The sequence below is a fragment of the Pteropus alecto genome, unplaced genomic scaffold, assembly GCF_000325575.1.
Source record: "Pteropus alecto unplaced genomic scaffold, ASM32557v1 scaffold88, whole genome shotgun sequence".
Classification (NCBI taxonomy): Eukaryota; Metazoa; Chordata; class Mammalia; order Chiroptera; family Pteropodidae; genus Pteropus; species Pteropus alecto.
This window is the reverse complement of record NW_006494611.1, coordinates 12,164,371-12,176,455: the sequence shown is the minus strand read 5'-3', so window position 1 is coordinate 12,176,455 and position 12,085 is coordinate 12,164,371. Positions and strand designations below refer to the sequence as shown.

Here is a 12,085-nt window from a genome sequence, read left to right as displayed (position 1 = left end):
TACAGCGGCAACAAGAAACTGATACATGGCAACAGATTTAAGCCACCAAGTTTGTGGTAATTTGTTACAGTGGCAAGAAGAAACTGATACATGGCAACAGAAAGGAGAAATTGTCATGTCATTTTTTTCCGGAGAGAAAAATAACCATCTCAAAGACGCCTTTCTAAGCAAAGAAAATTAATGGGACTAAACGTTATACCATGTGTATTCACTTATGCTATTTCATTTTTTCCTGACAACTCTGCAATAACCTGGTAGTTACTATTTCTGTAAGTGGAAGGACTGGGGCTCAGAGAGGTTCTGTAACTTGCCCAAGGCCCAGACAGTGTTGCTGCTGCTAAGTCACATCCGGTCTGGGCCAGGGCAGAGCAGGGGCTGTGAACTTCCAGGCATCTCAACCAAGACTGTCATGTCCTTCCTGCTACTAGTTGACCTACGTTTGAAATACACTTACTGTAGCCTGGCTTTTTGGCTTGAGAAAGAAGTAAGTTTTGTCACCAGAGAATTATAATTGTTATTCAGAGAATTATAATTGTTATTCCTACTTGGATTCAGAGAATTATAATTGTTATTCCTACTTGGGTTCTGCTCTCCTCAGATGCCTCAAGAGAGAAAAAAAGAATAATCTCCCATGCTTGTGTGGCACATTTCGGCTTATAAAGTGTCTCCACAGCCATCATATCATTGGGGCTTCAAAACTGGTTAGGTAAAATGGGCAGATTTACTCCCCCATCCCCTCCATTTTATAGAAAGGAAAGCTGAGGCTTCAATAAGGACAAATGCCTGCCTGCTCAGGGTCACACGGATGCAAGTGGGTTCTTCTGACACCCTCCTGCTCATGAAGAACCTGAGGAAAGGGGCTGAGAGGGGGTGAGTGGGGAGACGGGGGTAAGGAAGGGATCAGGATTTCTAGGTTGGTACAGCCAGGAATCCTGGGAGGAGAGACAAGGAAGGAAAAGCAGCATTCTCCTGGGTGTGAGCGCTGCCACTAACCAAAGAGCCTCAGTTGCAGATTGGACATCTCTATGCAGTGGCTGCTAGTGTGCTGTTGGTGCCCAGTCACAATGCACTGGGGAATACCCAATATTCCCGTATAGGGTGTGGTCTGAGGAGCTGCCAGGGCCCTGAGAACAAAGAAGAAAGACCTACCCATTCAAAGGAATCCCGGGAAGCCTGCTGTGCTAGGGCCAGGAATGCTGGTCTTCCCATATCATTCTGGGTCTGGTTTCATCAAGACTCTGTAGGGCACTTGGTCCCTAAGGCAACATGGAGGTTTGTTCCCCGAGCACCAACCCCTCACTCTCCTCTCTACCCTCACCCAGTTGTAGGCTAGGGGCCGATGCATCAGGAGCTGAAGGCCTGGGTTGCCTCTCTGGCCTACGTCAGGTAATGCAACGCAATGGAGAAAGAGTCTGAGCTTAGGAGTCACACTCACTGTGTTTGGATTTTTGACCCTGAGCAGCCCTTCTCAACACTGATCAAACGTGATCCAAACTGAACTCAAAGGGTTATTTTGGAAATGAAATGTCATTGTGTAAATCAAGCACCTTGTTCCTGACATATAGTAGGTGTTCAATTATCACTAGCGACTATACAAATATTTATTTTCAATGTCCAGTTTCACGAAGGTTCACTAAGTTGACCTTGTAAGTTTATCTAATTAAACTTAAATCTCATTTCCAAGGACAGTAGCAGAACTTTCTGCCACGTAGAAGCCAAGGCTGAGCCTGTTCCCGAGTCGGCCGTGAACTCTGCTGGGGGCCCCAGCACAGTCCTAAAATGGGCCGCTGCCTCCTTCCTGCAGGCAGCCTCAGTTAGTGCTGAGGTTCTATACTGAATTTTGTGATTCTTAAGCCAGGGAGCAATATCTCTTTCTGCGACTAAAAATGGAAACAACTGCTAATTCATACCCTTGAAAAAATTGGCTGCAAAGCCCGCTTTATTGATAGAGCCATCAGACACAAACTTCATCCACATTCTGTTAGAGCTCGATTTCACATCCTCTGGCTTCTCATAGCCACAAAGTTGGCCAATCAGGGTGCTCTCCTCTGTGAGGCCATCGCGGATTTCCAGGTAGTCATATGCACAGCTGTCATGCCTTTCGATCTAAATGGAGAAACAGAGGCAACATGGAAGACGACAAATGGCTTGGCCTTAAAGGTTTTGATTTAAGAAGGGAACCTCAATATCACTCTGAAAAATCTAACCAAGAGGCCAAAGGACCCAAGTGTGGCCAGCTTCTCCAAGCCACCTCCCTCCTACTTGCAGAAGTCAAGGGCAAATCAAGCTGCAGAGATACTAAAAGACGATAAATGGGGAAGAATGATTCTACAAAACTTCCCGGGATCCCATCCCAGATTTTCACTTCGATTATTCCCTCATCCTCTCTAGCAGCCTTGAGAAAGGTGGCAGATGCGATTTCAAAGTCTGCAAAGGTTTGGATACCAGACATCTGGGTATAACGCACCACGAGCTTGAAATGGCCTCTTAGCTTCTTGTTTTCAACCAAAATATGGAAACCCATCTTTCTAGATCAGAGAGTGTCTTGCAAAAGATGGCAGTTACTTCCTCCTTGGAAAGACCATCTGCAAAGCACTTACCTCAAAAGCCTGGAAGGTCAGCCCCACGTGAAAGCCCTCTGAAACTGTAATTCTCCAAACACATTCCTTGGAAGGTCTGTAGTCATCCGGGTAGTTGGGAGATTGAATCTGACCTGTGTCTTTGTTAATGTCTCCCCCACACGTAGCTTTAGAAAGAAAACCAGAGAACCAGCTTTAGGAAGAGAAAAGTGGGGGATCCCTGTCTCACGAAGGAAGCTGGCCACTTACCACCACTAGGTGACTCCACTTGCCAACACTTTCGTTTCCAACCAACCAACACTGGGCCTTCAGAAAGGCATAATTTCGTTTGTTTGCAACTCTGAGTTTTTTTCATATACAGAAAATAATCATGCAGAGCAGTGGTTCTCTACCTTTGCTGTGCATCAAAATCCCCTGGAAGATCTTTTGAGCTATGGAAGCTGGGGCCACATTCCCATACATTCTGACTGAAGTGGGCCTGGGATAGCTCGGAGCTCCAGTGATGTTTAGAAGTTCCCCCAGGTGATGCTCATGTAGAGGTAGAGAGAGAACCACGGGTACAAAGGGACGTGTGAGTATGCACACGCACACATGCGCACACGTTATTTCTTTTGTGGAAACAAAACTTTGGCCTCTCCAAAATTATAATCTAAGGCCAAAAGGGGCCTTAATAACTATATAGTTGTTTCCTTTGGAACGGGAGGCACAGAGGTAGCTGGACAGAGAAACCTATAGAACAAATAGAAGCAGAATTGCCCTGGTGGCAGCTGCCTAGAGCCCAGACCTGTTGGTTCCCTCAACTCAACCACCATGGTGACCTCAGAGGCCCTTCCAAGAAATGCATTTGAAAGTTCCCTGACAATGTCTAAAGACCGCTTTTCCCAAATAAAATAAACAGAGGCTCCGAGAGGTTAGATTCTTTGCTCAGGCTCACACAGCTATTCAGAGGCTGTGTACCCCCTGATACCACCCCTCACTGGACTGGAATGAGGGTTCGGCAAGGTGGTGACAGGTAGATGACGTCTGTCCCAAAGTGAGCACAGCTGGCCCCTCTGCTTCCGGAATGTGGAGGAAGAGGACAATGAGTTCCTCAGCCCAGCCCCTTAGGTGGCAGCTGCCACGCACGCCTGGGTGGGAGAGGGACAGCAGGCTGCATGTGAAGGACAGAGGCATATCAGGAGCTACCCAGGTAGCTTCCTCCACCACGAACAAACAAACCTTCATACACCGCGAAGAAACCCTTGCCCAGGATGTTGCTGCTGCTCCGAAACTCCACCCAGAGCCGGCTGTCCGTGGAGGTGACGGGCTCCGGGGCTTTATCGCCACAGAACCTACCTGGGAAGTGAAAAAGAACGGTCAGGCAGAGAGCCAGAGGGGGCTCAAGCAGGCGAAACGCAGCGTTCCTTCAAACGTGGTTCAGGGCAAGCAACAGACCCTGCTTCAGCAACTTCCCCTGCAGCATATACAGGATGAAAGGATGGACACAGTCACACGATCAAACGTGGTTCAGGGCAAGCAACAGACCCTGCTGCAGGATGGACACAGTCATGCACCTGCCTTCGGGAGAATTCCGGACTCCAGTTAATCGAAGTACCCGGAGTATAACCCAGGCGCCCTCTCTCCTGCCAGCGGGGTCTAGCTGAGGTGCTTCAGGTATGAAGTGATAATGGTCTGAGGTGGTGATGACTGTCTCGCGCCTTGGTGTTTCCTATTATACACATACCCTTCTCCTTTGGGGCATGCCTTTAGAAAGACATTACTCCTTCCTGGCCTCAGAAGAGGGATGCCAGAGATCACCTGATGAAGAAATCAGATCTTCTTGCCTTTCAAATGTCACAAGCCTAGTCAGAATACCAAAGATTTAGAAGAATACACAATGAATAAGAGCACATTTTCCTATCCTCGTAGTCTTAGATTCCTGGGATGGAGGAGTGAGGGGACTAGGGAGAGAGGGGTTGGAAGGGCACTTTGGGGCCTTCGAAAGGACCCTTTGCCTTGTCCCACCCTGAGCTGAGACCCTGGGTGGACAGGATGATAGAGACACTGACTAAGTTTAAGGATCTGGGAGAAGCAGATAACTGCGTCCCCACTCTCTGCAGAGCCTGGAGGGGCAACAAGACCCTCCTGGCCCACCTGGGGTCAGAACGAAAGTGTCCGCATGATTTGTTAAGACATGAGGCCAGGAGACAGGCATGCAGAGTTCTGCAGGCAAAGCATGGCGTGATGGCAGCAACATGGTTCCTGGCTCCTAGGAGGGGTATAGAAATGACTTTCCCATAGCCCAGAGGAATCGGGGAGCCATAGGATGTCTTCTAGGACTTGGCACCAATCTGAACTGGCCAAGGGTTGAGACGAGGAGGAGGCAGAGCAGCCACTTAGATGAACAGAGGACTGGAGACTAGACAGGAATGAGGACCTCCCAGCAACGCCATCAAGATGGCAATACGGAGGCCTCCCCCTGCTACCAAGTCCTGGCACAAAGTCTGCTCCCCACCAGCATCCCCACTCTGGGGTAAGAAAATACAAATTGACTGAAATTAAATTCCCACTACCTGATAGAAAGAAACTCATAATTGTTATTGAACTTTTGTTATTTAAAAATACAAATAATGTGTATTTCTTAGACACTTGGGCATAGGTCTGAAATTTGAATCCTCTACAGAGGAAAAGGGAGAAGACCTTGTCTTCCCAGTGCATGGTCATTCTTGGCCACATGACCCCTCATGGCACGTAAGAATGGTAGCCAGGGCAAGGACAGGGATGGGGCAGGTGGGAGATGGGCTGTGCTGTACCGCCTAGTTTTCCACACAGGCCCGTCAAGGCCTATTTGGACTGGAAGTCGTGGTTCTGACAAGTACCAACTGTGTGAGTGACTCAGAAAATCCACTTAACATTAAGGGGGACATGGGAGTGACTGTTAATGGGCATGGGTTTTCCTTTGGCGGTGATGAAGATGTTCTAACTTTGACTGTGGTGACTGACAGTTGTGCAAATCTGTGAGCATGCTTAAAACCACTGGCTCAAACACTTTCATCAGTGAGTTACACGGCATGTGAATTATATCTCAATATATTTTTTAAAGATCCATTTAACAGATATTTAGTGGATGCTGTTACTGTCAGCACCACGTTAAATACTGGATCAATCCCTTGAAGTTGTTAGCTCTGCTTTGCCTTTCTGAGAAATGGGGGAGTAATGCTGGGGGAGAAATAACTTCCTCATGGCCAACTGTGGCCTATATTCTTTGGGGGAGACACAGGAGTAGAGGCCGCTAATCTCCCTCTGCTTCCTTCCGATTCTGGCCACCTGCAGCCTTTCGGATTTGGTGAGCTTAACATTTAGTGAGATGAGCTGAAACGGCTGCCAAGAATTTGGCAAGGGAAAATCCATCAGAAGCCTATAAATTTTCAGTAATGTTCCTCTGGCATGGCCAATTAGTGTCAATTCGTTCTTGGAAAACAAAACATAAGCGTGGAGAAGTATTGCTTACCAATGAGGAGACAGAGACACTGAACCCACAGTTAGACAATGCCAATTTATAAGGAATTCCTTCTTAACCTAGCCCAAGGGTCAAGTCTAAATTCTCCTTTTAAATCTAGGCTATCACAGCCGCTGGGGACTGTTTCCAAAACAGAGAGGAACTGCCACCGTCTGACTGCCTAAGAAACCGACCGGACGTGACAAACCACCCACTCCACCCCAAGGCTACTGGACAACCCATCCTCGCTCAGTTCTCTGGAGGCGGTAGGAGTTACAGACTAAGATGTAGTTTATTGCCGTGGCAGAGCTAGACTTGGTAGAATAAATTAAAAATTATTTCTAAGTAATGTCTCTCCCCAAATCACCTTGTAATTCTTATCTAGAATCTTCTACATTATCCTTTGCCTGGTGTCTCAACATTCTCATTTTCACTGTCATAGTACTAATAAAAGCTTATTTTTATTAAGTATGTTTCTATCAGACACTGTCCTAAGCACTTCACATGGATTATCTAATTGCATCCCCACGACCCCCTGAATTAGGTGCTATCATTCATCTTACTTATGAAAAAATTGAAGACTGAAAAATTTGAGTTGAGTTACACTCCAAGTTGTAAGTAGAAGCAGGAACTGAACCTTAGCAGTCTGAGATCTTGACCTTTATCATCAATCTCACCTTCTTCATGACCATCACCACCACCAAAAGGAACTTCTCCATCTAATGTGCAATTCTGAACACTGTACGCTTTTCGATCAACAGACATCAAATCTACTCTCTGAGAATGTAAACATTCTCCCAGTTCGGAATCAGACACAGAGGAATGAAGATCAAAGCCTTAGCCATAAAGAAAGGCTGTGGTGATGCCAGGCTTGGCTCTTTGACTCACGCTATCATTTCTGCTCATTTGGGAGGCTGTCCCTGCCCAGGGGACCCCAGTAGAGGGGCCACGCGACACTGATTGGCCAGCCTAGCCTTTCTGAACTTCCCTCCCCATTTCAGGGAAAGGGGGAGAAAGGGCTTTTGTGTGCATTGTGGTGGTAGAGAATACTCAAGGACAGTTCTGCATACAAAAGTGCATTGTTAGAGTCATTCCTTTAGCAGAAATAAGGGAGGGGAATCCAATTAACAGGACAGTATTTCAGATCACTGGATGAGTTCTCCGTGCAGCCACCTTCTTCCCTCCGGTTAGGTACAATCTCATAAACGACCCCTGAAACTGAAAAACCAATTTGATATCTTTAACCAGCCGTGAAATGTTCTCAATCTACTTGCATTTCCCTTTAATCGCTATGTGAAAACCTGGGTCCCAAACAGCCTCCTTCCAAGAAGACTAACAGGCTGGAGAGAAATTGGACATGAGAAAAGGTATCAAATTCCTAAAGCGAAATCTGGTTCCTGGCTTTGGAGGAGGAGTTTAATAAGGATATCAAGAAGAGGAAATGCAGATGAGGGCACGACAAGTGGGCTCCATGGGGAGTCATAAAGGGTTCATTCATAAAAAGTTATGTGCCCATTATGCCTGGATTTTCACACACTGCCCTGGGAAAATATGCAATGCACAGTTTTTCAGAGCAAGATGCATACTTTCACAATCCGCCCTAATCCTCTCTCCCTCCTGCCAAAGGGGCATTGACCTGCCCCCTCCCGGCAGATTTCATGGCACTGACCCCTCCCAGGGACCAGCTCGGCCCACACAATGCACTCGTTCCAAACACAAAAGTGCACTAACAACTGCATTTGGAAACATCAGAGCGGGCCAAATAGTTGGCAAAGGAGAATTCCTGCGAATGGGGAAGAACGGTTGCAGGCACCGGGCCATGCCTTGGCTGCGGCACACACACACACACACACACACACACACACTGCAAAAGTGTGTAAAATATAAGCCAAAAAACCCCCAAACAAAACAAACCATCACCGACAACAACGAACCACAAAAGCCCCATCTAATCCACGAGAGTGCCGCCAGAGATGCCAGGATCTGTAGTGAGAAAATTCTTGTTTCTAGAAAAGGGAGCGACTGGAAATCCCTCTGCCTGTGCCCATTCTCAGGAGCGTGCCTTGGCCCTCTCTGGGGAACTTCAGTAGCACAGAGCTTCCTCCTCCTGAGCCCTCTAAGTCTATCATGTTCCCCGGGGGGAGTATAGGGTTGCCAGATTCAGCAAACAAAAATACAGGAAGCCCAGGTCAATCTGAATTTCGGATAAACAAGGAATCATGCATCCTATCTAGCAATGCTAGGGGGAGATCCTTCTCAGATTGAGCAGTCGCCTCTCCCTAACACCAGGACAGCTCAATTCTGGTCTGATCTCAGCCACTAGCAGGCTGTGTGGCCTTCTTGGGGAGCATGGTTTTCTCAAGAGGGTTTGGGATAAGTGACGCTAAAGCCCCTGCCAGGCTGAGGGGTCTGTGATTCCATGTTCTCATGAAACTCCTCCCACATAGCTCCTTTTACAGTTTTAATTATAAAATAATATAATATCTGAATAATCCCTGAATGCATTCTTGTAAAAGATTTTAAAAATCCAGACATATGCAGAGCAAACCACGAAGCTGCCCACCAGCTCCGTGCTTCCTTTTTCCGAGGTAACCGCTTTCCATCGCTGGATGAGCACCCTCGTAGTCCCCTTTCTGTGTACTTGGCACTAGACAAATTCACATACATGTCTACAGGCAGGCAGGATCGTTCCCTGACCCAGCTCGTAGGGACTTCCATTCAGTAGTCTCCCAGGAATCTGTACTCTTGGAAATCTTCCCGACTGATGCTGTGTTCACCCAGGTTTGGGAATCTCTGCTGCCAGGAATGAAACCCTCTGCCTTTCTGCCACATCTGGTCAGTGCTGCCTTTAAAGCCATGCCCCCTTCTGGCAGCTGCCATACACCATGTCTGCTCATAATAGACAGGAAGCAGAAATCCAGGGCAGGCAGCCTCCACCCTGCCATAACCCACTTGCCCTGCAGTGTACACACTCCTGTGTGTGCTCAGCCCGGGGGTCACTTTCTTGGCTTGCTTATCTGGACCGCTAATTACCTGATTCCTCCTTGTGGTGGTAACCTAGTGCTCCCACTCAGCACCCACTCAGCACCCATGGACATGGATTTCTATGTTTGTACCTCTAGGACTTTAAATCCATGGCCCTCTGGACAGAGGGAGCTTGTGTGCTATCCCCGATGGTAACTGAGCTGGCTGAGACCCCTTGGCTGTACAAAGGCTAATATCTGCCAGGCCCTCATGGGTCCAGTTAGAGCCTCTGTCCCAGTCCCTTCCGACCTACCCTGGAATCTGATATGAAGTGGGCTTGGCCCGGCCGTGAAACGCCCCAGCTTAGCTCTCTCCTTTCTTTCCTGCCTCCATGTTCAGTCAGCTGTCCCAAAGCAGCTCACTCTCAAGCCAGTCATTTGCAGCATAACCAAGTGGCTTTTCTGCCCATGCCAAGGACCAAGTTCTCGCTGAGAGCTTAGACTTACAGACTGGAAGCCCACCCTACAGACCCCTCTAAAAATGAGGACGGCCCACTCTCAGCTAAGACCCTCCCCTGTGGCTCCTGGTAAATCCGCTTCTCTGTTTCCACTGCGGTTGTCATTCGTGGGCCAAATGAGTCCTCATGTCCACTCTCTGGTCATTGAAGCCACTGGTCCTCAAGGCAACATTAATCTTTCCTGGTCACCCACGAGAGAGCTCTCTTCTGGTGACCGATCCTGAGTGAATTGACCCTTCTCTTAACGCCACCTGCCTACTGCCTCTCACTCAAAGGTCCACGCAGCCTTTTTGTGTAGGACTTCATGCACTGTTCATCTCCCCAAATTAACACATGCTCATCGCAGGAAAATTCGAAAACATAACTAAACCAGGAACAACAAAAGAACAAAATTTTAAAAGTACTCCATCATCCTGAAATAACCACTGTGTGCAATTTATTGGTATTTAATGTTGGAGATCACAAAATGATTTCTTCCAGGTGAATTTAGCCCACACAATGAAGTGGGTAATTTCGTTCTGAGTAACTTTGGTCGAGCTACGCACTGTTGAGTTTGCTACACTCCCCACCACTCCTTGTTTTGTCATGCCAACCCCACCTCACTCATTTACACCCTATTTCTGAAGGCATCTGAGTCTGCAGTGCCTGCATAATAGATATACAAGTGTATTTTTGTTAAAATGAAACCCTACTGCATATGCTATTTTGTCACACCATTTTTCTGTAACAACGTACAGGGCATACCCTTCTGAATCAATAAGTAGCCACCTCCAACTTGATTTTGAATGGCAGGATCATTTTCCATTGAAAAGATGTATCATAATTTATTCAGCTAACCCCTACTGTTGAACATGTAAATTGTTTTCAATTTTTCCTGCTTCAGTGAACATCCCTGTAGCTAGAGCTTTGCACACTTCCTTAATTAGTTCTCTACGATAAATTCCAAGAAGTGGAATTGCTGGGTCAAAGGGTATTCGCAGTTTTAAAAGCTTTTAACATGTGTGGCCAAATGGAGTGTTCAGAGTTTTACAATGACACAGACCCTTGAGAGCTTCCTGTGACTGCCGTCTGGATGGACCCTTCCAAACATTAATAGCATCACATGGAACATCCGATCACCCTTCTCTCAGGGCCTTCTGAAGGCAACTCACCCAACAGGGGCGCTTTTCTCCAGTAACCATCCCGGACCTCCACGTAGTCGTACCAGCACAGGCGGCTTTTAAACAAATCCATGGATGTGAAGTTTAAGATGATCTGTAAAGAGATAGCATAAAGTGAGTTTCGGCGACAAAGCCTGGGGAGCTTTCAAAGACACAACTTGCACAGCAGTGTTCTCACGTTACTGTTAGCACACGGGGCTCTCAGACCACAGTAGGAGTGGCCTCCCAAAAAACGTACTCACAGGAAACCTCATGACATTAAATAATAAACCTTAAGCAGGATGGGGAGTAAACAAGAAGAGATGGTCCTTTGGTTCTGTCTGGGGAATAGCTTGAGCTTTTGAAGTCACTGAGTGGTTTACAGAAAGCAAGATGCATTAAAGAGGGGCCAGGATGCTTTGAGCCTGGGGATTTGGAAGGAGGTAAGGGGTCAATGAAGTTCAGAGATACGCAAAGATCTGATAACATCATCAATCATTCGAAAGGGCCTGGGGTTAGCCTGAGTGCATCTGAGCACCTCCGTGATCAATGTCCCCTCGGCCATGACCTCACTCTTCTGAGACACGGTGTGTCTAATAGCCTTCCTACAGTTCATTCATTCATTCATTCACTCATTTATTCGACCATTGTGTGTTGAACACCTACTGTGTGCCAGTATGTGTTAGCCAACTGAGAGGGAAAGATCACAATGAAGGGTTCTTGCCTTTAGGGAGCTCAGAGAAAGGGGGAAGGGCAAATGAGTCAAGTGCTATGGAACAAATGCTGAAAAGAGAGGAATGGACAGAAAGGGTGTTTGGGAGCCCCAAGAACAGAGAACTGAATCCTTCTTGGTGATACTGGAGGAGGCTTCTCAGGGGAGGTCTGGCAGGAGGAGAAGCGGGGTGAGACAGCATTCTGGTGAGAGGGACTGACATGAGCAAAGGCAAGGACATGTTTAGGGGGCCGTGCTGTAGCACAGCCTTGGTCGCTGTGTTTGTTTGGAATGAGGAGGCGGAGGGGGCGAGGATGAGTGAAGGATGGGGAGCTGGGGGGTTCAGATGGACTGGGAAGGAAGGTTTCAGTTTTTCTGGACATCCTGAGGTCATTCGGTGGATGGCCCTCCCCACACACAGTCGGGGGAGCTGGGTGGCCCTGCAGAGTCGACAAACAGGCACTGTACCCATGAACTGGCCCCTAATTCCCACTGCAACCCTTCCAGCTTGGGGCTCCTGGGGCAGACAGCCCAGAGTTCAGGTTTTCCCTTCCCCTTCACCCCCATTCCATCCCCACCAGGCAAAGTGCCCTTTTCCTGCACTGAACAGCAGCAGCTTGTCTAGCCCCAGCTCTCGAGATGGCTCTCTGCTGTGTGCACCATGTCCCTGCTCCATCATCTCTCAGGTCCTGCTCT

The 12,085-nt window shown here is 47.7% G+C and overlaps 1 protein-coding gene across 1 annotated transcript in view; it reads right to left on the bottom strand.

The window, feature by feature from the left end:
- The window catches only part of TLL2 (tolloid like 2), a 119,430-nt gene that overhangs the window by 19,340 nt on the left and 88,005 nt on the right, over window positions 1-12,085 (bottom strand). Inside the window, exons 10-13 of the mRNA XM_006925920.2 lie at window positions 10,690-10,792; window positions 3,798-3,914; window positions 2,601-2,746; window positions 1,911-2,106 (exon numbers count right to left, since the gene is read on the bottom strand). Of these exons, the coding sequence (XP_006925982.1) occupies window positions 1,911-2,106; window positions 2,601-2,746; window positions 3,798-3,914; window positions 10,690-10,792 (562 nt within the window). The remainder of the gene's footprint in view (window positions 1-1,910; window positions 2,107-2,600; window positions 2,747-3,797; window positions 3,915-10,689; window positions 10,793-12,085) is intronic.